General features: G+C 36.6%; 1 protein-coding gene across 1 annotated transcript in view; it reads left to right on the forward strand.

Moving 5' to 3' along the window:
- Nucleotides 1-27,403, forward strand: part of LOC126273067 (uncharacterized) — a 404,495-nt gene that overhangs the window by 321,850 nt on the left and 55,242 nt on the right. The window contains exon 11 of the mRNA XM_049976476.1: nucleotides 19,630-19,847. Within this exon, the coding sequence (XP_049832433.1) occupies nucleotides 19,630-19,847 (218 nt within the window). The remainder of the gene's footprint in view (nucleotides 1-19,629; nucleotides 19,848-27,403) is intronic.

The raw sequence follows: 27,403 nt of genomic DNA on the forward strand, positions 1-27,403 counted from the left end.
TGCTGTTTTCATTTCTTCTTCAACAGTATTCTGATGTTCTTGTGTATTGTGGGAGTTGGTTGCAGCTCCTGTTGATTTATTTGATATAAATCTCTCAAGTGCCATCAGTGCTGTTCCTATTAATTTAAGCCACATCTGGCCTACACTTACATAGTTATTTCAGAAGAAAGGAAAACTTTCACTGAGAAGTGTGTCATGTGAATTTGTATCTACTGTTTTAAACGGACACATTTTTCATTTATTTTTGCTCGGTTTTGGGTGCTGCTGTATTCAACCTCACTATGGCAAGGATTGAAGTCCCTAATTTGTGTACCTGTCATGATGCTACCTATTTTCTCAAGATTTTCTGTTGCTAAGAAGTCAAGTATGTTTTTGCAACATATTTACACTTTGAGTGAGCTGCTGAAATAATTAAATAATCATTCAAATTAATTTCTGGAGAAAGTATTTAGAACAATGTCATATGATATCTTATGCCTACCATTGAATTTAAATATGCATTTTTGCCACCTTCTTAAAAGTAGATTGAAGTCACCATGAAATATAATAGTAAGAGTGGGGTACCTATTCAAAATGATGGTCATGTTTTCTTTGAATAACTCAGCAACTATATCGTTGAATCCTGGGATCAGTAAAAGAAACCAATTATTAGTTTATTCTGGTTGTCAAGTGTAACCACTACTCATACTATAAACTCCTGGGAATTATCTGCTGCCCGCATCTCCTGGTCGTGCGGTAGCATTCTCGCTTCCCACGCCTGGGTTCCTGGGTTCGATTCCCGGCGGGGTCAAGGATTTTCTCTGCCTTGTGATGGCTGGGTGTTGTGTGATGTCCTTAGGTTAGTTAGGTTTAAGTAGTTCTAAGTTCTAGGGGACTGATGACCATAGATGTTAAGTCCCATAGTGCTCAGAGCCAATTATCTGCTTCAATTCCTTTACAAGGTAAACTACTTTTAAAAGTAAAAATAATAGAACCACCAGCTGTACTTAATCCAAAATTTCTGAACAACATTAGGCCCTGTGTAAAAATTTTGACTGAGCTTATCTCTGGCTTTAGCCAGCTTTTATTTTATGTAAAACTTTGAGTGTTAATGCTTTCTATTAGTGTTTGGGGCTCAGGTTCTTTCTCCTTATAATTAAAATGCCAATTGTTGCTAGTCTACCCTAATCCAATGTTTACTTTACACCCTTAGAGACTGAAGCCCTTTCTGTACTTCCTTTAACCTAAAAAACCACCCAGTACATTCCACATAGTTCCTTCTTCCTACTTCTAATGGACCCCTGACCTATTAAACAGAAACCAAAACCTCACTGCCCTGTGATGTAAGTTGAGGAATCTGCAGCCTTCATGGTCACAGAACCATCTAAGTCTCTCATTCAGATCCTCAACTTGGCTCTGTACTAAAGCTTTACAAACAGTTCTGTTGATGATGCTATGCATGACGAGCTCTACCTTCATCTCATAAGCAAGACAGGCAGTCCTTACAATCTCAGACAGCTATCCTAAACCAAAAATAATCTCTTCTGATCCAAAACAATACAAAGAATTAGTAGCCATATGAGCCGCAACCTGGAGTTACCTGCAGCCTGTGCTTTTCATGGCACCTGGAAGCAGCCATTCCACATCCTGGAATTACTCCCCCTGGTATGCACATAAAGTTCACACTGGTTTTCGTCATCTCCTTAGCAGTCAGATCCCTAAGCAATCCTATTAAATAACTAACAATGCAGCAGCCAACTACCAGTGATCTCCCTGTGTGAATGCCCATACCATGCAGGATGAGAGGCTTCCTCTGAAACAGAAGAAGTGACTGCATCCGGTTCAAAATCGTTATGAGCCTTAATTGGTATACTCAATAAACCATTTTCTATGGGTTTTAAATATGCCACAGGACACCCACTTTTAAAAATGAAATAAATGAACAATTTTATTTTAATTACACAGGAAAACGAAATGTTAAAAAAAAAACTTTTTTTACTTTGATAGCTGAAGTTTATAGATTTTCACGAGCTGAATCCAAATCTAGCTTTATGTTTTTTGTAACACCTATAGTTTTTGAACAATATGCTTTTTAATATATAGTATAAAAATCCTATGCTATACAGTAAATGAGGAAATTAATGAAATGCTTTGTTACAACATAAGCATGGTTTGTATTTACAGTAAGCTACTTAAAACAATGATACGTGTTAAGAGAGGCTTCACTTGTCAGATGGAATTGGTTTGAATTTTCTTTTTCTTTTTTCTTTCACGCTTCTTACATAGCTTTTTCTACAATGAGTTCCTTGCTCAACTTCTTGGTGAAGTGACCAACAGTAGTCCCCCATCATGTTGATGTTCCAGCAGCCTCGGTAGCATTTTTCTGTCACTAGTTTTAGATGAACCAATAAACAGCCTCCAGTCTTCCTTTTTGTATTCTATACCAAACTCATTCATCAGACCGGAAATGTCTGAGCAGTACAATACACTAAATCACCTTCTTGATGCAAAAACTTGGAAAATTGCTGCTCTCTCTTTCTATATATGTATATGCTGGTTCTGACTGCCAATAAGTAGTTTTCTTTTAATCTAGAGCCAAGCAATTCTGCTTTTTCTTTCATTAAGCCCAGATCCCTAACCAAATTCTCAAGCTCTGGCTGAGTAAACAATTTGGGCTCTATACTTTCTGTATTACAATCGAGTTCATCATCATCTGGTTCATCTAAATCACATTGTACATCAGAAAATACTTCTATTGGAATAGAATTTAAATCATATGGTGGTTCAGGAACCGGCAAATCTACACCATGCCCTACTGGTCAGATGGCAGACAGAAGATTAGAATAACTTATTACCTTCTTGTTTTTCGAATTATGACCAGTAACATCAACACTGCAAAAGTGGAAATCATTAGAATGATTTTGATCCCCCTCTATATCACAGGAACATCAAATCTAAAGTCTTTTTTCCCCTTTTTGGACCATTTTCTCAGATCTTCACACATAACATACCATATGTGGCACCCAAGATTTATCTTGATCAGCAAGTTTAGATCCAAAGTATGAAAGATAACGCTTTTTCAGAAAGTCTGTAATGTTTCTTTGGTGTCTTTTAATCACAAATTCACCACAAATGTAACAAAAACTGTCAGCAGAGTTTCTACAACGTAATTAGACATTGTGCTGAGGACATGTACAGGAAATGGGAAAGTGAGGCTAGGTTGACAGTAAACAAAACACCATCTGTTAACACAAAAATAGAATTGACCTTTTTTGCCAGCAAATGTTTTTCAGCAGTGCTACCAACGTCAGCTACATTTATTACACCTAATTTTAACTATATTAATGCTGTTAAACTCTTAATTTAATAAATTTAATTGTAAAATGTGAAGAAATGGTGGGTGATAAAATTTTTTAAGTGCAATATTTGGATTTCCCATGGTAAAAGGCATAATAATAAGGTATTTTCAGCAGAAAAGTTTTTCCATCAATACCCTGTATTATTAGCACCTTCCAGTGTTTTCTAAATCTTTTAATAAAGTTTTGTGAAGTATAATACAGACTTTTTGACAGTATAAAAAATCTCTACAGAAGAAAACAACTTTTTGTCTAAAAAGCAAAGTCATGCTCTAATATATGGGCTTTCTGAAATACATTGCTGTGTTCATCATAAAAGCCCTCTGACTACCTAAAAAATTTTGGTAATGATATCATAAATTTTGCATAACAAAATGACAAACTGAACCACAGGATTGAAACTTTCAACATGAGGAAACATAAAATGAAAATCTCACAGCATCCTGTAATAAATCTCCTCCTGTTACTAACCTATTGAAATGACATTCCAAAGTCTTTAAAATACTGTTAAAAATTTTTAATGTTTGCTGATCACATAAGAAAATGAAAGACAGAAATGGAACTTCATACAGCTCAGAAGATAACCCACTTGAACTGGTGTACAACTAATTAATATCAAGCAGTTCATATTTTATTATGACAAAAATAGATAAGTTTATACATACTTTTCATTTCATAGATTCATTATGAAGAGATGCTCAAGGTTGTGTAACATGTCATAAAGCAGGAATATATAATACATTTAAAAAGACAGCTATGGTATGTTCCTTCCACATAATTTACATAATGCAAAAAAATAAGAATTAATAAAATCACTAATACTTTCAATGATCAGTTCAGTTACCCAGGGGACCTCACGTAACATTTTAAAAATTACTGAGATATGATAAGTTTATAAAGCAGGAGCAGCCACTTTCATAAGTAATTATAGACCAATTTCATTGACGTCATTGCTCGGCAAGTTAGGTGAAAGTCTCATTCTTTACTTCTTGACCAAATGGAATTTTTCTTCTGTAAATACAACATTTTAAAAAACACACACAATGGAATCCCAAAATAGTGATCCACCATAACAGCCTAGCACTTTTTTTCCATGAACTGCTAAACATACTAAATATGTGAAAGGCCCTTGATTCTGTGAATCTTGTAGTATATTTATCCAAATTATGAACTTACTTTCTTATCTCCATGAAAGAAGACCATTTGCTGAACTATGTTATAAGAATGAAGGTAAGAACCTTCAGCACACAAAACTATCAGCTGTGAAAAACCCCAGAAAAGTATTCTTGCATCATTTTTGCTTCTATGTGTGAATGATATGATGCAGCTGCAGGGCTCAAAGCTAGCGAACTACATTGACGATATGCTATATATTATCTGCGATCACAGTGAGCAGCTAATATTTCAAAACAATAAGGAGAGTTTTGCACAAATCACAGAATATCTCAGCATAAATAACTATGCTAAATAAGGACAATACTATTGTGATAAATGTGATCTCCCCCTACTTCTTGTTTCCAGATGTTGTCAATAATAAGCAAAGTCTTTTCTGAAGATATGAGAGGAGTAACATTACAATAAATGTTTTACTTTTCTTATTTTTTCTTGTAGACCTGGCCCCAGTTCTTTTGTCTACGGGCCTGATACTTGAAGCTGAAATTTTCATTTTTTAAGTCCTCATGGTTGAATTGATTTCAATAATTTTGAAGATTGTTATTGCAGATTTTTTGTTTTTGTGTTAGCATATTTTGCCACGTGTTAGTATATCATACAGTCTTTTGAATTTTCGCATTAAGAAAGCTAAAATTACATTGTTCATCCAAAATACAAAAATACGCCTGATCATGTCAGAGGCCTGCTTATTACTCTTTCACTCAGAGAAAATATCATATTCCAAAGAGTTTGCAATTTTTCTTGACAAATGAATTTCTGTTAGTGTCAATTGTTATTTCATAAATGAATCCTGAAATAAACATGATAAACAATAATAGATTGCGTTATTAATAATAGAAGTTCTAAATGAACCAAATAATTTATGATTTCATACGTTTCTAACAAAAAAAATATAGCAATTATAACTTATAAGATAAAGTAATACCTTTTCACAAATTTTAGCTTGGAATATAACATATTCTGCATAAAATTATATGACAGTTTTCAGAAAACTGATTGAGATAATTCTGACCTGTTCAAAAATTGAAAAATAATACTGGTATCGTCAATTACGGTTGAGAAAAAGTTGCTAGAGGGGAATATCCCATTACAATATTCCCCTCACATAATATGGAAACAATGTGTTTATGATATTTTGTGACCTACTATAAGGTTTGCCAAACAGTGTACAAAATGATGCCAAAAGGTAGAACACAGATGTATATAAGTATTTTACATACAATATATTACAGAAAACATAAGAAAAGTGTCTAGTATTCAAGTCTTAATGTGTACATGACATTCATATTTTCAGATCTGTGGAACATTCTGTCTCAAGACAAATGATACAATGTTAAAAGTACAACATTACAACACTAAACTATAGAGATAAGTGCAGAGGCAATGTAAATGACTAAAATTACAAATTACAAGTTTATGTCTATAAAGTCACACATTCAAGATCATCAGAAGAAAAGAAACAATATTCAGTGTTGACCACTATTTAGAAAACTTAAAATACTAACTCTGCCATCCTTACACATATATGAGATTATTATACATTTGTACAACAGACATGAATTATTTGAGGGAAAATATTTTTTCCATTCACATGATACTAGAAACAAAGAAAATTTATCTACCTGGCCCACTGTCTCAGACTATGTGTCCAGGGACCTCAATACATGGGAATGAAAATTTGTAATAAATTAAAAGGCAACATGTGGATGCAGATGAATTTAGGCTCACCTAAATTGAAGCTATATAAGGTACTGACACTGAAGTATAATTACTCAGTGGATGATTTCATGCAGGACAAACTGGAAATTTGAGCTGGATACAATGTGTTATATATTCCAAGAAATATCCTTACAGTGTTATTATTCATTGTAGTGTTTTTATTTGTTAATTTAAAACATACTAAAATTTTGACATGTCTCCTGTACGCAAACCAAATGAATTGCACATGTACATCATGAGATCAATAAAACAAAATTCACATTTCACGTAACTGTATGACAAGTGATATGAGTCAAAAAACAATGGGTACAGACCAGAACAATATGCTCAACCTCAAGTTGGAGTATGGTGCAAAATCAATCAGTCATATAAACCAGCATATATAAGGCTCTGTTGACTCATGAAAGGAGACAATAATGAAAGAAAGTTAGGACTGACACATGAATCCAAACTGCACCAGGTACACACCAGAAGAAATATTTGGAGACACCAACATGAACAGAGTTCATAATCACGTATCAGTAATTTCAATCACATAATCGAGTAGCTTGAGGACCAAAATCAGTAAGTGAAATCTGAATGTCTACATCTTGTTACACGGTCTATACTCAGTTTATGATCACAACCATAACTGTCTTCCACACTATTTGCTAACTGTTCACACAAACTAACCTATGTACTTTGAAGACTAGAAGATTCATTTACAATTGATAAAAAAAGTACATGCTAAGTGTTGAGATAAGAAAATTCATTGAAATGTATGACTAATCACCTAACAGTGCCTAATTTCATCAGATGCTGGTAATTATTTACAACATGGTTCATAGAATGAACTCTTGAATTTTTTTTAAGTTTTCACACTTCTGTTGTTAAACATAACAGATTATCAGTCATAGAATATCAACCTTCCACAGCATTATTTAAAATTATTTAACAAATTGGGAAGTTAATCTCCCTACTTGAAAACTAATACATTCATTTGGAATAACACTTTCCTTAGCAGTGACTAGTTTCATAAAAAATAGTTCAATAATTTCTCATATAGGATAATTTCTTGACCAACAATTTACAAATTTTAGTCAGAAGACTGACGTACTTGACAGATGCTTGAGTACATATCCCCGCATCTATGATTTCCTGTAAGTTGAGTGAACCAACAAGGATGCAGTCATACCAGAGTGCAGGGAGTAGATACATCCACATCTTCCAGTTTCCTCCCTAGATTTCTCATCACAAGCTCCAACGGATAGGTAACTTCCTGTCTAGCTTTGACATCGAATCATGAAACATTATTTTCTGTACTAAGTAAGCTGTTCAGTACCTCCCTCACATCTATATCAAAAATAAGTATTCAGTGTTTACGTCAGAATGGATAAAAAGTGTTCACATATATGGTACATTAATAAACAGAGGCATGGACCTTATCGTTGGTGGGGAGGCTTGTGTGCCTCAGCGATACAGATAGCCATACCATAGGTGCAACCACAACGGAGGGGTATCGGTTCAGATAAGGAAGACGAAAATTTAATTGTCATTGGTAACTGGAATTCAATAGTAGGAAAAGGAAGAGAATGAAATATAGTAAGTGAATATTGAATGGGGTTAGAAATGAAAGAGGAAGCCACCTGGTAGAATTTTGCACAGAGCATAACTTAATCATAGCTAACACTTGGTTCAAGAATCATAAAAGAAGGTTCTATACATGGAAGAGGTGTGGAGATACTCAAAGGTTTCAGTCATATTATATAATGGTAAGACAGTGATTTAGGAACCAGGTTTTAAATTGTAAGATATTTCCTGAAACAAATACTAACAAAGAGTTAGAGGGGTTGGCCAGTACTTACCTCAGCTCAGTACAGCCGATAGATACACAAAAACCAACTGAAAATTTATGTTCCTAGCTTTCGGAATAAATGTTCCTTCATCAGGGAGGAGAGAGGGGAAAGAAAGGGAAGAAGGGAAAGTGGATTTAGTTACTCACAACGCAGGTTATTAAGCAACAGGGAAAGGAAAACAGGGAGGGTAGCAAGGATGGAGGCATGGTTGTCAGAGGGAAGCCAAAGATATTCTATTGTAAGTACTGTGCCAGCTTCAAACCAAAGAGGATGCATACAAAAGTAAAGAGGTATATAGTATAAAGATGTAGGATGAAAAGATGCATGAATGGCTAAAGAGGAAAGGGAAAGAGGAGAAGGCTGAAGAGTAAATGGGAGTGAGGTTGTTTAACGTAGGTTCAGTTCAGGGGGATGGCGGGATGAAAGGATGTGTTGGAATGCAATTTCCCATCTCCGCAGTTCAGAGAGACTGGTGTTGGGTGGGAGAAGCCAAATGGCACATATGGTGTAGAAGGTTCCTAGGTCCCTAGACTTATGCTGCAGGGCATGCTCCGCTACTGGGTATTGGACGTCTCCTAGGCGGACAGTTCGTCTGTGTCCATTCATGCGCTCAGCCTGTTTAGTTGTTGTCATACCAATGTAAAAGACTGCGCAGTGCAGGCATGTCAGCTGATAAATGACATGTGTAGTTTCACACGTGGCCCTGCCTTGAATTGTGTATGATTTACCAGTATCGGGGCTGGAGTATATGGTTGTGGGGGGATGCATGGGGCAGGTTTTGCAGCGGGGTCAGTTACAGGGGTAGGAACCGCTGGGTAGAGAAGGTAGTCTGGGAATATTGTAGGGTTTAACAATGATGTTACGGATGTTAGAGGGGTGACGAAAGGCGACTCTGGGTGGTGTGGGGAGAATTTTGTCAAGGGATGATCTCATTTCAGGGGTTGACTTGAGAAAGTCATATCCCTGGCGGAGTAATTTATTGATGTATTCGAGGCCAGGAAAATATTGGGTGACAAGGGGGATGCTTCTGTATGGTCTGAGGGTAGGAACATTGTTGTTGAACGGGGAGGAATGTATTGCTCAGGAGATCTGTTTGTGGACAAGGTCTGCAGGATAGTTGCGGGAGAGGAAAGCACTGGTCAGGTTATTGGTGTAATTATTGAGGGATTCGTCACTGGAGCAGATATGTTTGTCATGAATACCTAGGCTGTAGGGAAGGGAGTGTTTGATGTGGAATGGATGGCAGCTATCAAAGTGATGGTACTGTCATTTGTTTGTGGGTTTGATATAAACAGAGGTGTGGATGTGAGCTTCAACAAGATGAAGGTCAACATTGAGGAAGGTGGCTTGGGTTTTGGAGAAGGACCAGGTGAAACTCAGATTCGAAAAGGAGGTGAGGTTATGGAGAAAATTAAGTAGTGTTTCTTCACCATGAGTCCAGACCAGAAAGATGTCCTTTTTGTATCTGAGTTTCACCTGATCCTTCTCTAAAACCCAAGCCACCTTCCTCAATGTTGACCTTCATCTTGTTGAAGCTCACATCCACACCTCTGTTTATATCAAACCCACAAACAAACAACAGTACCTTTACTTTGATAGCTTCCATCCATTCCACATCAAACGCTCCCTTCCCTACAGCCTAGGTATTCGTGGCAAATGGGTAATAAATGATATATTGAATTTAATTGATGAAAGGAGCAAATATAAAAATGCAGTAAATGATGCAGGCAAAAAGGGATATAAATGTTACAAAAGTGAGATCAACAGGAAGTGCAAAATGGCTAATCAGGGATGGCTAAAGAACAAATGTAGTGCTGTAGTGGCATATCTCACTAGGGGCAAAATAGAAACTGCCTAGAGGAAAATTAAAGAGACTTTTGAAGTATAGAGAACCACTTGTATGAATATCAAGAGCTCAGATGAAAACCCAGTTCTAAGCAAAAAAGAGAAATCAGAAAAGTGGAAGGAGTATATAGAGAGTCTGTACAAGGGTGATGTACTTGAGGACAATATTATGGAAATGGAAGAGGATGTAGATGAAGATGAAATGGGAGATATGGTACTGCATGAAGAGTTTGACAGAGCACTGAAAGACATAAGAAGAAACAAGGCCCCGGGAGTGGACAACATTCCATTAGAATTACTGACAGCCTTGGGAGAGCCAGCCCTGACAAAACTCTACCATCTGGTGAACAAGATGTACGAGACAGGCGAAATACCCTCAGACTTCAAGAAGAATATAATAATTCCAATCCCAAGGAAAGCAGGCATTGACAGATGTGAAAATTGCCAAACTATCAGTTTAATAAGCCACAGCTGCACTACACTAACACGAATTCTTTACAAATGAATGGAAAAACTGGTAGAAGCTGACCTCAGGGAACATCAGTTTCGATTCTGTAGAAATGTTGGAACACATGAGGCAATACTGACCCTTGACTTATCTTAGAAAGCAGATTAAGGAAAGGCAAACCTACATTTATAGCATTTGTAGACTTAGAGAAAGCTTTTAGCAATGCTGACTAGAATACTCTCTTTCAAATTCTGAAGGGGGTAGGGGTAAAATACATGGAGTGAAAGGCTATTTACAATTTGTAGAGAAACCAAATGGCAGTTATAAGAGTTGAGGCCCATGAAAGGGAAACAGTGGTTCAGAAGGGAGTGAGAGAGGTCTGTAGACTATCCCTGATGTTATTCAGTCTGTATATGGAGCAAGCAGTAAAGGAAACAAAAGAAAAATTCAGATTAGGTATTAAAATCCAGGGAGAAGAAATAAGAACTTTGAGGTTCGCCGATGACATTGTAATTCTGTCACAGACAGCAAAGGACCTGGAAGAGCAGCTGAACGGAATGGACAGTGTCTTGAAAGGAGGATATAAGATGAACATCAACAAAAGGAAAATAAGGTTAATGGAATGTAGTCGAATTAAATCGGGTGATGCTGAGGGAATTAGATTAGGAAATGAGACGCTTAAAGTAGTAAATGAGTTTTGCCATTTGGGGAGCAACATAACTGATGATGGTTGAAGTAGAGAGGATATAAAATGTAGACTGGCAATGGCAAGGAAATTGTTTCTGAATAAGAGAAATTTGTTAACATCGAGTATATATTTAAGTGTCAGGAAGATATTTCTGAAAGTATTTGTATGGAGTGTAGCCATGTATGGAAGTGAAACATTGACGATAAATAGATTGGACAAGAAGAGAATGGTGCTACAGAAGAATGCTGAAGATTAGATGGGTATATCACATAACTAATGAGGAGGTATTGAATAGAATTAGGGAGAAGAGAAATTTGTGGCACACCTTGACTAGAAGAAGGGATCAGTTGTTAGGACATGTTCTGAGGCATCAGTCACCAATTTAGGATTTGAGGGCAGCATGGTGGGTGGGTGGGGGGGGGGGGGGTAAAAATCGTAGAGGGAGAGCAAGAGATGAATACAATAAGCAGATTCAGAAAGATGTAGGTTGCAGTAGGTACTGTGAGATGAAGAAGCTTGCACAGATAGAGTAGCATGGAGAGCTGCATCAAACCAGTCTCTGGACTGGGGACCACAGCAACAATAAACAGATCTAAATGCAAAGGAAAAAGGAATTAGTAAGGTAATATACATGCCTACAAAATGAGGTATGGTCTGTAGTCTATGATGTACTGACATAAGAATTCTGTGTGTCAGGAAGATATTTCTGAAAGTATTTGTATGCAGTGTAGCCATGTATGGAAGTGAAACATTGACGATAAATAGTTTGGACAAGAAGAGAATGGTGCTACAGAAGAATGCTGAAGATTAGATGGGTATATCACATAACTAATGAGGAGGTATTGAATAGAATTAGGGAGAAGAGAAATTTGTGGCACACCTTGACTAGAAGAAGGGATCAGTTGTTAGGACATGTTCTGAGGCATCAGTCACCAATTTAGGATTTGAGGGCATTTGAGGGCAGCATGGGGGGGGGGGGGGGGGGGGGTAAAAATTGTAGAGGGAGAGCAAGAGATGAATACAATAAGCAGATTCAGAAAGATGTAGGTTGCAGTAGGTACTGTGAGATGAAGAAGCTTGCACAGATAGAGTAGCATGGAGAGCTGTATCAAACCAGTCTCTGGACTGGGGACCACATCAACAATAAACAGATCTAAATGCAAAGGAAAAAGGAATTAGTAAGGTAATATACATGCCTACAAAATGAGGTATGGTCTGTAGTCTATGATGTACTGACATAAGAATTCTGTGTGTAACATTTATATGTGTTTGGTTTGTGAATATGAAAATTTTAGATACTATTCATAATATTTACAGTAGACACAAGTAAAACAAACCTTCACTCAGTTTACCACAACACCCATGACATTATCCAAAAGAATTCATGGGAATTAAATTTAATTATTCCCTGGAGAATACACAGGAATAATAACAAAATTTAACACTAATAGCATTCTAATTTATTACTAGGTATATAATGGAACTGTCTCATTTCAAAATTGTAACATTATCTACCCATTTAGTCATGTTGCGTATAGTATGAAATTCTAAAACACAAATCATTTACAAAGCAGAATTGTATAAATGTATGAAGCTGCAAACATAGTGTATATTTTCTCCCAAACCAGGTATCACTAAGCATCCATTTTCAAATGTCTTCTCTTGTACACTTAAAGTTGAAAGTACCTGAGATTTTACCAATTTGTTTTGCTTACCTGTATCTCCTCTTATTTTTACACCTACAATGGGCATTTCCACAAAATTCTTATTATACTTGATCTTGCCTCTAAATTTTTCAGATATACCAGAAATTGCGCTACCTGTATTAATCAAAAAATTATCCTACCACTGATGAATATTAATTTAAATGTAAGGACACCCAGAAACTGAATCACCCGCTGTGTTGTCAGAAACTACATGCAAAATATCATTGTTAAATTCATCAAATGCTATATTCACACTATCTTCACAAGATTTTATCACTTTTACAGGTATCATAACATAGCTTTGATTACTCAAGTTGTCATTAAAGATTGAACACAATGAATAGATTCTGTGGCACAACTAACAACACCTGTTACAGAAGGAATGCAATACACATTACTGTCAAAATTACTCCTCCTGCTTAGATCCTCTTTAACTTCATTATAGCAACTAGTATACAAATTCTGGATAACTGCAGCTAACTTGTTCCAGTATGCAACTTTATCTACATTATCCTCAGTTTGGTCCCAAATAAAATTGAGAAAGTTTTTGCCTTTATTCTCCAGGCTCACAGAAACCTCACATTTACTCTCTGGTTCCTTATTCTGCATGATATTAACGAAAAACAGTTTTGACTGGACTAGTATTTCATAACCCTCACTTACAATATCACATACATCAATTACCTTACCTGTATTGTCAATATCATTTACATATAACTCAGAAACTTCATTATTTTTAAACTCCACAAATAACTGATACTCATCATCATCACAATGCTCCAAATTTACTTAATCAACAATATCACTAACAATACAAGTCTCATATCCATCAAAGTCACTCAGCTCAGCTACATTAATTTGCAATAAACCACCAGTCTCACACTTACCAACCTCAATTTTTTCACAGCCTTCATTCACATCTACATCAAAAATACAACCTAGTTCAGATCCAATACAGCCATAAAATGATTTATGTACATCAACAACACTATTTTTGAACCAAGAGAAAAAAAATCATCAGTATGTACTACATCAAAATTCTCACTACTCTCCCTTTCTGGTTTGTGATTAGCACCTATACCACCATAATTAAACATAGTTTCCCTAAAGTTTTAATCAAGACATAAATAAGAAATCTGATATTCCTTCTGCTCATTTTCAGAAATATGTGCCATATTATTAACACTGTTATTGAAACTTCCTGGCAGATTAAAACTGTGTGCCAGACCAAGAGTCTAACTTGGGACCTTCGCCTTTTGCGAGCAAGTGCTTCTACCAACTGAGCTACCCAAGCACAGCTCACACCCCATCGTCACAGCTTTACTTCTGCCAGTACCTCGCCTCCTACCTTCCAAGCCCTGTCTCCACAATATTCTTTCTTTCTGGAGTGCTAGTTCTGCAGGGTTTGCAGGAGAGCTTCTGTAAAGTTTGGAATGTAGGAGACAAGCTATTGGCAGAAGTAAAGCTGTGAGGATGGGGTGTGGGTCGTACTTGGGTAGCTCATTGGTAGCGCTTCCCCGTGACAGGCAAAGTTTCCAAGTTCGAGTCTCGGTCTGGCACACAGTTTTAATGTGCCAGGAAGTTTCATATCAGCACACACTCTTCTGCAGAGTGAAAATCTCATTCTGAACACTGTTATTGTCTAATTTGAAATTAGGTGTCCAGTGCTTGTTTGTTTCCTCGTCCCAAAATTGTGGACCTTCATTGAGATGAACTGCCATTTCTTAAGTAGTTACTTCTATGATTGTTTATTCTATTGAAATGCCCATGGTTATCCCCAGTATTCCAACCCTGCTGATGTTCAAAATTTCTCTGTCTTTTGACACTTTGATCCTGATACAAGTTACCATTATCTCTGTTTCTGTTATTACTTCCATTGTTATTTCTAACATTCTGATTATTATGGTACATACTTTTTTCTACTGCCCTATCCAGGTTGTCAATATATCACAAACATTGATCAACATTATCATTATGTCTGAGTACTAAATACCACTCTAGGCTTTCTGGTAATCTCCATTTAAGTGCATCGGTCAAGGACATTTCATCAAATGGTTTGTAAAGAATTGCAAATTTTTTTAGTTGGTTCTTACAAAACTCTTTGAAAGTGCCTATAATCTGAACAACTCAAAAATTCATTTTTGATTCTCATCTGTTCAGCTTCCAACCAAATTTGTTTTCTACATTTAAAATTTTTTGGTTTGAAGTGACAATATTTTGTTGGGTTTTTTCCACTATGGCCTTCTGTTCAAGTTTAATCTCAATAATATTCATTGATTGTTTTGCTGACTCAGCTACAAACTCGTTTTCAAACACAATAAATTTATTTTCTAAAACATCAACTTTTTCATTCACATTTTTAGCCCTACTGATAATGCATTGTTTAACTTTGAAACTTAATTACTAGGTTGATCTATCTGATCTTGTACTCTGTTCATTTTGCTGTTGTTTTCAGTTCTTATTTCAGATAACTGATCAGTAGCTGCCCTAAATTTTCTGTTGTTATCTATCTTCATTTTTTCTAGTTTTACCAAAATTACCAGCAAAATATCAGGATTTACTATTTCTTTACGACTACTTGGCTCGATCACATCCTGACTGGATCCTACTGCTTTTATTCCTACCTCACTTTCACTTTCATCCCTATTCATTTTGTTAACAAGCACTCAAGTTCACAAACCAATTAATGTCACAACTAGTTTGTACTTATCTTTCCCTTTGATGTCCCTGATTGTAGTTGTAAAGGCCTCTTCACTCTCGTTCAACCTGGTCCATCATTATTGATAGTACATTTATTTATTATCTTTTTTTCATATAGTCACCAACAAGTGACTTTTGAAAAGTCATAGCATTATTATACAATTTTTGTAGTAACAGTGAGTATTTGCAATTCACATGTGTAAGAAACCACTTATGGATGATGCGCTTGTCAATATATGGTATACCACTTCATAATGCAACATACAGTTATTACATAGTATAGGTATTTGAATATACAGCACCTAGTTACAATGATAATATATATTACAATCACCTCAGAATTGATCATCATATAGATAGAAGAGCTAGGCCTACATTTAAGAATAGCTACATTTTAATATCAGTATTCCTTCAGTGAGTACAAACATTTGAGAGTTAAGAATGATTTTAATTCCTTTTTGAATACTTTACCTCTGTGGCATCTTATAGCACTTGGCAGTTTGTTAAACCATATCTGGCCATTAATCCAATGACTATAATCTGTTGTCTTTTGTTTAGTTCTGTTTCTGAAGAAGCAATCTTTTTGTCTTGTGTTATGGGTAAGCACATCAGACCACTTAGTTTCATTATTTTTATGGTCAACAAAAAATGTTATTAAGTTGCATAGATACAAGGAATATACTGTTTGATATTTATGTTGTACAAATGTTTCCCTACATGAATCTCTGTATCCTAGTTGATACATGGATCTGATTGCTCTTTTCTGCAATATTAGGATTCTGTTCATGTGTCTATCAGCAGCATATTCCCATGCCTCTTTCCATAATTAAATATATGCAAATATTGTCCCATAATAAGCAGTTTTTAATGTTTGCTTGCAGACCAATATTGATAGTTTGCTAATTAAGTGGAGTGAACTGCTGATTTTATTGCATACAAAATTGATATGGTCTACCCATCTCAGATTTTCATCTAGGTATATCCCCAAAAATTTAGATTTGTCAGTGTCTACTTTTTTGATGCCAATTACATTATCAATATAGGATTGGTATGAATTACCAAGCTTATATGGTAATAGCTGGAATTTGCTGATATTGACTTTTAGACCTTGATCAAGGAAGTTAGTAGTTATTTGACTTAAGCCATCAGTTTCAGCCAATGTAAAGTCATTAGTTTGTTTGCAGAAGAACAAAAGTGAGGTATCATCTGCATGACTTACTAATTGGGAGTACAAAGGTGCCTCTAAATCATTAATGTAGACCAGGAAAATGAAAGCACCCAATATGGAGCCCTGAGGTACATCTTTTTTTACTGTTTCATAGCTGGATTGGAAATGTTTGAGCTGATCATTAACTTCATAACTCAGCTTTGTACACTGCTTATGATTGGTTAGATAAGTGATCAGTAGTTGTATGGGTGTGCCATTTATTTTGTAAGTTTTCAGTTTGCCTAGTAGTAGCTCATGGTTCACTGAGTCAAATGCTTTAGTAAGGTCTAGAAATATCCCTGCTGTCTGCATTCCCCCAATCTAGGGTATCATACACCTTGTGGAGAAATTCGGTAATTGCCATAATGGTACTGTGATGATTTCTGAAGCCATGCTGTGTTTCTGCTAGGAAATTATTTTTTGTGAAATAATCAATAAGTTGTGTCAACAAAAATTTCTAATGGTTTACTGAAAATTGGTATTAGTGATATGGGCCTGAAGTTTGATAGCTCTTCTTTTGATCCCTTTTTATGCACAGGTTTAACTGTATTTTTCTTCAATATATTTGGAAATGTGTGCTCCCTGATTCAATTGTTGATCATATGGGTAATTATTCCAACTAATTCTTTATTGCATTTTTTTACTATAATAGTGCTCAGTCCATCCCAGCGAGATGAGGTCTTGTTCTTTAAGTTATTTATTATTTTTTCTCTTTCCTTTACACTCACTTCCTTAAATTCAATAGCAGTTTCCAGCCTAGGGTAAGGCTTTAACATCTGAGTCAGACCTGAGTTATTATTTGGATTTGCAGCAGAAGATATAAAATATTCATTAAATATATTGTAGAGTTTATCTGTATCATTAATATGGTTTCCTTAACGTTGGATTCTGTCAATTTGAGCATCTAACTTAGGGATGGCTTTGCGATATCTATTTATTATTTTCCATGAAGTCTTCCCTATATTTGTTGACTGAACTAATTCCTTATCTAGGATCTGTTTTCTTAAGTTTGTGAGCTGTTCCTGAAATTATTTTTTTTAGCTTGTTTGTACTTATCTTTAAATGTTTGCAATTTAGTTGACTTATGCAGTATATTTAGATCCTTGATATTTTGCCTGAGTTTAATCATATAAGCTGGAAGAGTCAGTGTGGTGTTTTTTACCTTTTGGTTGTGAGATACTACATTTCTTAATTTCTTTCACTGGGCAGCAAAAATTAAGATATTGTAAAATAATATTATAAAATTGATCCATTTGTATTTGGACCCTTTTTGCTGAAGAACTAGTATCCATTCCTCAGATGCTAGTTTACAGTTAAAAGCATTGATGTTTTTCTCTTTAAGCATTCTTTTATGTTCTATGACCTGAGACCTTCTTGGATGCTTGTGTGTTTGTAGGCCACAAATTGACATTTGTGGTCTGAGTAGTAGAAGTCCACATTCCAGCATCTAATACTATCTTTTACCTCTTTACTTATTATTATGTAGTCTGTTCTACTAGAAGTAGATTGAGTTACTGTTGTATCTGAGTTTACTGCATACATAAGATTATAGGAATTCAGGCTATGTATTAGCCTGCTGTTACGGTTATTGCAAGATGTTGCCTCTATATTCAAGTCACCAAGTATTGTTACCTTGTTTGGGTCACAGTGTCCCACTATTCTACTAAAATATCTATGAAACGCCCTACCTCTGATATTGATAGACGATAAATCCCAATAATTTTGTGTTTCACTGTGTCCTTTCTGCAACTTTTGATGTGGAGTTCAACACCTGTCAGGTCAGTCAAGCCTTCACAAATATACAGATCTAGATGGTTTAATTTATTTACTTTCAGGTGCTCTCAAACAAATACTGCTACACCTCCACCTTTAAGATTTCCTAGCAAATAGCTATCTAGTTTAAAGTAAATATTTTTTTCTGATTTCAGTCCATGCTCAGTTAACATGACTACATGAGATGAATGATCTTTTACAAAAGTCTGCAAAACCTTGAGCTTGTTTCTAAGATACTGTACATTTAAGTGCATGAGCCTTAAAGGTACTTTCACTTTGTCACTTTGAATTTCCTCCTGTTCTAGATTGTTTATATTGGGCCAAATCTGGTTGGAGTTGGTCCTTTCCACAAGTTTCCCTGCCCATTGGGATTTAGCTGTTTTCACTAATTATTACATCCACAGCTTTGTTCATGTCTGATGCAAGTCTTACCAGATACATTTAAATGTTGACCAGGATGTGTTGTGAAACTTGTGTTTTCATAGCTGTTGATGTCAAGAAGTCTTACGTTTTTAAACTTGGAGCAGAAATGTTATAATTTTTTATTTGTTCATTGAATTTCACTATTTACACAAGACCAGTCTGCCAGATCAAATCACAGTGGTAAATTCACTACTGTCACCTTTGTAGTGGATAGCAACTGCAAGATAACGATCAGATTTCTTATAAATGCACTGGTGTCATTGCAATAAACATTGTTTGATCCCACTATGAGAACAACACAGTCACTTTTAGTGTAACTGGCACATTCTTTTTGTATATTAATGTTTACATTTCATAATTTTGCTCTAAACTTAACAACAGCTGACACACGCAAGTTCTCCTTAGCAGAGTTTGATACAAAGTTTGAAACATCACGTGCATGGCTGTCTCCTAATATTTTTAATTTGAATCCATGATGCATTTGGTTTGTATTGCTGAGGAATTGTTCTTTGGAGATTTTGTGTTTGTTTAGGTGATTTTTAACACTGCAGAGCTGTCTTCAATATTGTCGGACACAAATTTTTTTGTTCGGGTTTTCAATATTTATGGAACATTATGTTTTCAGACTTTGAGTCAAATTCTATGGAATAGTTGCAGGCAGGCAGCCTGAAGAAAGTTAAATATTTTACATACTCTTTAATTAAATTTCTTTGCTAAGAAGCACAACAATTTTCCTAAACTCAAAAATGTTTTGAATAATTCTTCATTTATTTTCAGTTTTGGCAACTGTTGAGTCTGAAAATCGTTATCTTGTAAAAGTACCACATGGAGAAATTCTTTACTATGCTGCTGAAGCCTCAGAAACATTACAACGCATGTTCTGTGGATCATCAAGAGGCTTCTACATGAAATTATTTGATCAGACTCGCCAGCAAGCAATTTTATTAAAAAGGAGATTGGCATGTGCAAACTGCTGTTGTGGGTGTTACCTGCAGGTACATAATTATAAAGTTTCAAATTCTATTATATTTATTTCTGTTTTAATTAGTTTCCAATTGTGACTTATGACTAGGAGAAAAATTAAAATTGTTCAGATGTTTAGTAATCTCTACATTTAACACAATGACAAATCACATCAGGAAAAAGATGTATGGTTACATAAATGAATGAAAATGTAAATTGATCACTTAAGAGCTGATAGCAAGAGCAAACTGGAGGGAAGCAGTGACTAATAAAAAGTAACATAAGGTAAGGGACCCATAGACCACCAAAATAAATTAATGAACAAGGTACTATATACTGTCATTTGTGGATAATAAGAATGGATTTAGATGAAATATAAAATTTGCAACCATAATACTAGAAGTAAAAATAGTCAATGAAAATTACATATGCATGTCTAGGGGTGAAAAAGTTTTTCTATAACCTGGTGCAAATATTTTGATATTTACCTAATTGTTAGAGAAGGTTTCTTCCCAAATTCGCCATTCAATAAATTCAGAGTTGCATTATATTTTCAGATGAAATTATTTTTGCTGAGGTTGTTTGTAGGGGTCATCTTAGATTTAGACATGAAGTTTTGTGTATTGAGGTCATTTTCAGATTTATTTTTAAGAATTCAGAAATGCTATTTTCATTTGAACAGCCCCAAGATTCTCTGATATAGCAAAGTGCTGGATAAATTATTGACATTGCTTGAACTGTCCCAATCCATTCAACTTGTGCTGCACTAATGCATGGGATAAGCCAGAAACTATGAACTAGCTGCTACAGCTGTCTATTGCTCTGCTTAATATTTGACTATTTTGTGAAACACAGGAGGAAATGGCACTAAATTCTATCATCTTATAAACCCATTTTGTATCTAAACAAGTATACAACAGAAGTTCTCACAAAAGTATGGATAATGTGCACAAACATTAATACCAGTTTTTAAGTATAATTAACATTCAAATACAGAAGTTTAGTCCTTCAAAAAACATTACTTGATTCTGAATCCAGACTGATATTTTATTTTATTATGAGAGACTGTTATCATTTACTAAGTGAGTTGCAAATTAGAAATTTAGTTGCTGTTCACATATTACGATGACATTCAGATGAAATGAGAAGGTTAGTTAAATAGTTAGTTAATATTCCCTGGATCATTTTCCATGACAGATTATGATGATATGGAATCAGTCATTTTACACTCTCATCATAAATATTGCATATTGTGAGTGAGTAATTCCCACCCATCACTTTTTAGACGTTACAGTAGCAGAAATTTCTCTACAGAATAGAAGGAGTTGTATCAAATTTTACCTTGTTGTCTGAAAGGTATTTTATATTGCTAGATAAGTGATCAAAATGTTTTGCTGCAGCATTGTGTTTATGCCTTTTTGTTCTAAAGACAACCTTGATGTGGAGTAACGAATGTCATTTTTTCCTCTGGTATTGTAATTGTGTACATCATTGTTCGGTTTGAACCGTAGTGGATTACTTACAATAAACATCAAAAGGGAATAAATATACTGTGAAGCAACTGTCAGAATGCCCACCTCCTTAAATAGATGTCTACAAAATGATCATGAGTGAGCACCACATGTTATTCTTGTGGCACATTTTACTCGATGAAGACTTTTTACTTGAAGATGTGTTACCCCAAGACATTATTCCATATGACATTATAAAATGAATATTATCAAAATATGTTAACTTACTGGTTTGTCTCTCCCCAAGATCTGGAATGGCTCTAAGCACAGATTAAGTTGTTTTAGGAGTTTGAATTTTTTTGTGTGTTTGTGTGTGTGTGTGTGTGTGTGTGTGTGTGTGTGTGTGTGTGTGTGTGTGTGTCTGGTCCTGACGGATGTTCAAATCCTCCCTCGGGCATGGATGTGTGTGTTTATCCTTAGGATAATTTAGGTTGAGCAGTGTGTAAGCTTTGGGAGTGATGACCTTAGCAGGTAGGTCCCAGAAGATTTCACACACATTTGAACATTCGTGCTTTTTTCAGCATTGTAGACCCCTAAGAACTTTAAAGTTTTCATCTTATTTATTACTTTCTCACCATGTGTTATATTTATCATTGGTATAGTTCCTCTAGATGGTCAGAATACAATACGTTGTGTCTTTTTAAAACTGAGAGCGAGAGAATTCACAGAAAACCAGTCAATGATACTTTTGAGAACTTTGTTTACCATCTATTCTGTTTCAGTACAAATGGTTGGACTGATTACAACATTAATTTCATCAGCAAAAAGAACTAATTCTGCTGTTGTATACTAGATGGAAGATTGTTTTCATATATGAGATACAGTAGTGGATCTAAAATTGGTCCTTGGGGAACTCCACACATGATTACCACCCCCCCCCCCCCCCCCTCCACAGTCAGAATTACATCCCTCATCTGTATAGCTTGAAGGACAACCTTCTGCATTCTTTTGGTTAGATGTGACACTATCTATTGGTTTAATATACCATAAATCCCAACATGTCAATTTATCTAGGAGATACTGTGATTTGCTCAGACCAATGCCTTAGAGAGATTCTAGAAAATAGCTTGTAAAAACTAGTTATTGAACTTGTAAATGCATTCTCAGTAAAGCAAACCTTCTAAACCCAAACTGTAATTTGTTAAAGACACTCCTGTTGCAAAGGTGAGATACTATTCTAGAATACATCATCTTCTCAAAAGTTATAGTGAATGATGACAGCAGTGAAACATGTCATTGGTTGGTTTAACAATGGTGTATTTCAGTCTGTCCAAAAATATGCCTTATGTGATGCATTATATATTTCAGATAAGACTGGGAACAAATTTTTGGTACCATATTGGAAACCAGACGAGCTCTTAGTTCTGAGAGAACATATAATTTTCTTAATTTCAGAAAGAGATGTTGGTAATACATTCATGAGATTGAATTTTATAAAAGTTGTATTTTCAGTGTACTGCTGTGATTTTGCTCTTGAACCGTTTGCCCCTACACTCTCTACTATATTTAAAAATGGTCATTAAATGTATTTGCTACCTGTGAATAATCATTTATAGCCCTCCCATTCAGTTAAATAGTGATGTCTCGTTCTGTGGCTGGTAGTCTTGTCTCTTGTTTCCCTCCATTCCATATAGCCTTACATCTGTTTTCTGACATTATGTGGATGTTCCTTGATTTTCAATAACATTACTTAGTAATGCAAGTGGTTTTTTCAGTGTGCAACTACTACAGGATCTCTACTTGTTCTTGTCACAAGATACATTCCCCTTTTCCTTTTACAAGATACTTTAATCCTTCTAGTGATCCATGGTTTTTTTACATGGCTGTTTAGTATCTTTCTGATTAGCTTAAGCAGAAAACTATTTTCAAATAATGATATGGTTGGAATGGAATAGATTAAATTTTATCTTTGCATTTGGTTCATTATATATTAAATCCCTTGTCATCTCCTATAGACTATTCTTAAAAACATTTGTCCTGGAGCCATTAATTATTGTAAGAGATTTCCACTAAGGAGTATTCATACTGTAAGTCACTAAGTTATTTATCCTGACTAACTGTGCATCAGAGATTAATCCATCATATATGTATTAGTTGCTGTAGTTACATAAAACCTACACTCTAGAAGCTACTGCAGTCCACGATTCACATTTGCTCAACCATAGAACTAAGAAAGGTTGGAAGGGGAACGCTGGTACCACCTTAGTTGGGAACTAGATGAGTGTGAGGAGGGGAGCGGTGAGTGGGCAGCAGATAACATAATAATGCAAACCTTTAGAATCTATAATGTGTAGTTTGGCATTTTAGGAATACCTACCGCATTTAAACTGCAATTTCTCTAAATCCATGGAAAAAATGGGTGGAACGGTGGCAGGAGTTGGAGCCCTCAAAAGTAATAAGCCACATAGGGGTTTCACATTGAAATGTCCAACTTTGGAGAAAATGCAGAAGGCCATCGCAGCAGGCACAGCCAGTGCTGTGGAAACAGCAAGTGGCATTATGGCAAGAACCATAAAACACGGTGTGTGCAGTGGTGATAGAGGGAGGATGGGTTGTAAATGTGTGCAACATGAATTAAAGTCCATGACACATGGCGGTGACCAAGTTTGTTGTGCAGTGATGTACAACGTTGGATGGGAGTGGGGGTATGCGTCCATCGGTTGCACAACACTAGCAGGAGGTGCTGGCCCTTAAACTGAACTCACACTACTATGGTCAACTGCCTGTGAAGAAGTCCTGCGGAGTGCCGATGGTGCACTATTAGTGATGATATGTCCTGGGCTAGTATTCACAGGACGCATAACAGGTGCAGAGGATGGCTAATTAAAACATGTTAAATGTTGCGGTAATGGTGGCATTGCACGTGGCACAACTTAGCAAATGAATATTCAGCTGCAGAAGCAACCTAAACTGTGTGTTCACATTGCGATCACAAGAAACATGTTTCTGAATATTTTCTAAGTTGAACTTCACATGGTGACAATGCAATCTGTCACTACAAATGCTGAATCCATTGTTCTGGTCAGAGGTGTAACAAACAGCCATTGTGGTGAGATGAACATCTCAAGGTGATGTGGGTGTAGAATGTGAATTGTAGTCAGCAGGTGAAAATCCAGTCATGAGAGACATGATGGATATGTACAGAGAGTTGATTTGAGCTTCCAGGTCCACGAGGAAAGCATTGTGTGGAGTAGTCATGGCTGTAAACAATCACTTGTAATACAATTAAGCAGGAGACACAGAACAGACTCAAAATTTGTAACGCAGTCACCACTGTAGGAATATGATGGGTCACTGTCCCAAAATCAAATACTTCCACTTTATATTTCAATACAGATGTATATTTAAGTACAAGCATCTACATATGTATACAGGGTGTTACAAACAGGTATGGCCAAACTTTCAGGAAACATTCCTCACACACAAAGAAAGAAAATATGTTATGTGGACATGTGTCCAGAAGTGCTTACTTTCCATGATAGAGCTCATTTTATTACGTCTCTTCAAATCACATTAATCATGGAATGGAAACACACAGCAACAGAACGTACCAGCATGACTTCAAACACTTTGTTACAGCAAATGTTCAAAATCTCCTCCGTTGGTGAGGATACATGCATCCACCCTATGTCGTATGGAATCCCTGATGCACTGATGCAGCCCTGGAGAATGGCGTATTGTATCACAGCCATCCACAATACGAGCACGAAGAGTCTCTACTATGGGGTAGCGTAGACAAGAGCTTTCAAATGCCCCCATAAATAAAAGTCAAGAGGGTTAAGGTCAGGAGAGCGTGGAGGCCATGGAATTGATCCGTCTCTACCAATCCATTGGTCACCGAATCTGTTGTTGAGAAGCGTACAAACACTTCGACTGAAATGTGCAGGAGCTCCATCGTGCATAAACCACATGTTGTGTTGTACTTGTAAAGGCACATGTAGTAGCAGCACAGGTAGAGTATCCCGTATGAAATCACGATAACATGCTCTAGTGAGCGTAGGTGGAAGAACATGGGGCACAATCAAGACATCACCAACAATCCCTGCCCAAACGTTCACAGAAAATCTGTGTTGATCACGTGATTGCACAATTGCGTGCAGATTCTCATCAGCCCACACATGTTTATTGTGAAAATTTACAATTTGATCACGTTGGAATGGAGCCTCATCCATAAAGAGAACATTTGCACTGATATGAGGATTGACACATTGTTGGACGAACCATTCGCAGAACTGTACCCGTGGAGGCCAATCAGCTTCTGATAGTGCCTGCACACGCTGTACATGGTTGGTTCTCCCGCAACACTCTCATGGTCAACGTTACCTTTTACAGCAGCAATTCCTCTGATGCTGACATTAGGTTTATCGTCAACTGCACGAGGAATTGCCTCATCCATTGCAGGTGCCCTCATCATTCTAGGTCTTCCCCAGTCACGAGTCATAGGCTGGAATGTTCCATGGTCCCTAAGACGCCGATCAATTGCTTCGAATGTCTTCATGTTGGGACACCTTCGTTCTGGAAATCTGTCTCGATACAAACGTACCACACCATGGCTATTGCCCTGTACTAATCGAATGGGTATCTGCCAACTCCGCATTTGTAAACATTGCACTGACTGCAAAACCATGTTCATGATGAACACTAACCTGTTGATGCAACGAACTGATGTGCTTGCTGCTAGTACTGTAGAGCAATGAGTCGCATGTCAACACAAGCACCGAAGTCAACATTACCTTCCATCAATTGGGCCAACTGGCGGTGAATCGAGAAAGTAAAGTACATACTGACGAAACTAAAATGAGCTCTAACATGGAAATTAAGTGTTTCCGGACACATGTCCACATAACATCTTTTCTTTATTTGTGTGTGAGGAATGTTTCCTGAAAGTTTGGCTGTACCTTTGTGTAACACCCTGTATACAACAAGTCACATAAACAGACTGAATCATCTCAAACTTTTGGTCCAAAGAATACAGGAGTGGAGAGAGAATCTTCGTTTGTGGGTCAGTGTTTGTATCAGTGCCACAAAACCATTGAGGGGTCACGGGCATGGGCTGGGGAGGCAGGCAAGACAGACTACAAAGTATGTATCTGTGTCAATAGGTCCACCCTGTTTCGCTGTGGGCATGGTTCTAGCACAGCTGACATGGAGGCCATGGGTCCCCTTAGATTGGTGTGCGTGTTACTGTTTTAATGCATTGATTGTAGCATGGCTGTATTGGGCTCCTGTATAAGTGACTGAAGTCATAGTTGCAATGATTGGTTTTCTTTGTGAGCATTCAGGAGCTGTAAGTGGTTTGTAGACAGCCTTGTCCAGTGCAGTGAAGTTTTATTGCATTATGTGGGGCTGCTGTGGGGGATGGACTGGTGGATGTTGGTGGTACATACCAATGTTTTAGTATGAGCAGGTGTGGCCTCGATGACAGTGTGCATGTGATGGTGGTGCAATGCAGACCATTGCAAGGCAGGGGAAAGTTTGAAGTGATATAACAAGTGCAGCCTGAGAACTGGTTGCCTGACATCAGCTACACAGAAGGTCCACATACATTGTAATCCATTGGTGGAAGTCACTGTTCCTGTTGTGAGGCGATATACACATTTGCCAGGAGGTGAAGAGGTTCTGAAGTGGATCATGTCAAGGGAAGGTGCTGTGGGAGTGTACTGACATCAGACCCTATGTCAATCAGGAAGTGGGTGTTGTCTACAATGTCTGTGATGAAAATGTGACCACCTCTTGTCAGGGTGATTGTGACCAGAAGGGAACTTGTAGCATAGTGGGCAGATGTACCTATTCCTGACCATTGGTAAGATTTGGGCGCTGGCATGGAGATTAGCATTCTTGTGCCTTATCACTGTATGTTCAGTGGTATCAGCATGGAGCATCAGTGTTGTCCTATTTGGCCATGGGTTTTCTTCACGACGGCTGAACTTTGATAATGCTGGAGTAGTACAGTTATTGTGCTGTTGTGGTGAACCGATGTAGCACTGTGACATACTATCATGGTGCAGTCCGTCTGGGTGGCTGGGCGCAATGGCCTATATTCTGTTGGCCTGTGTGACTGTCTTCCATCAGTTGGT

This window comes from Schistocerca gregaria, chromosome 1 (assembly GCF_023897955.1).
Source record: "Schistocerca gregaria isolate iqSchGreg1 chromosome 1, iqSchGreg1.2, whole genome shotgun sequence".
Taxonomy (NCBI): Eukaryota; Metazoa; Arthropoda; class Insecta; order Orthoptera; family Acrididae; genus Schistocerca; species Schistocerca gregaria.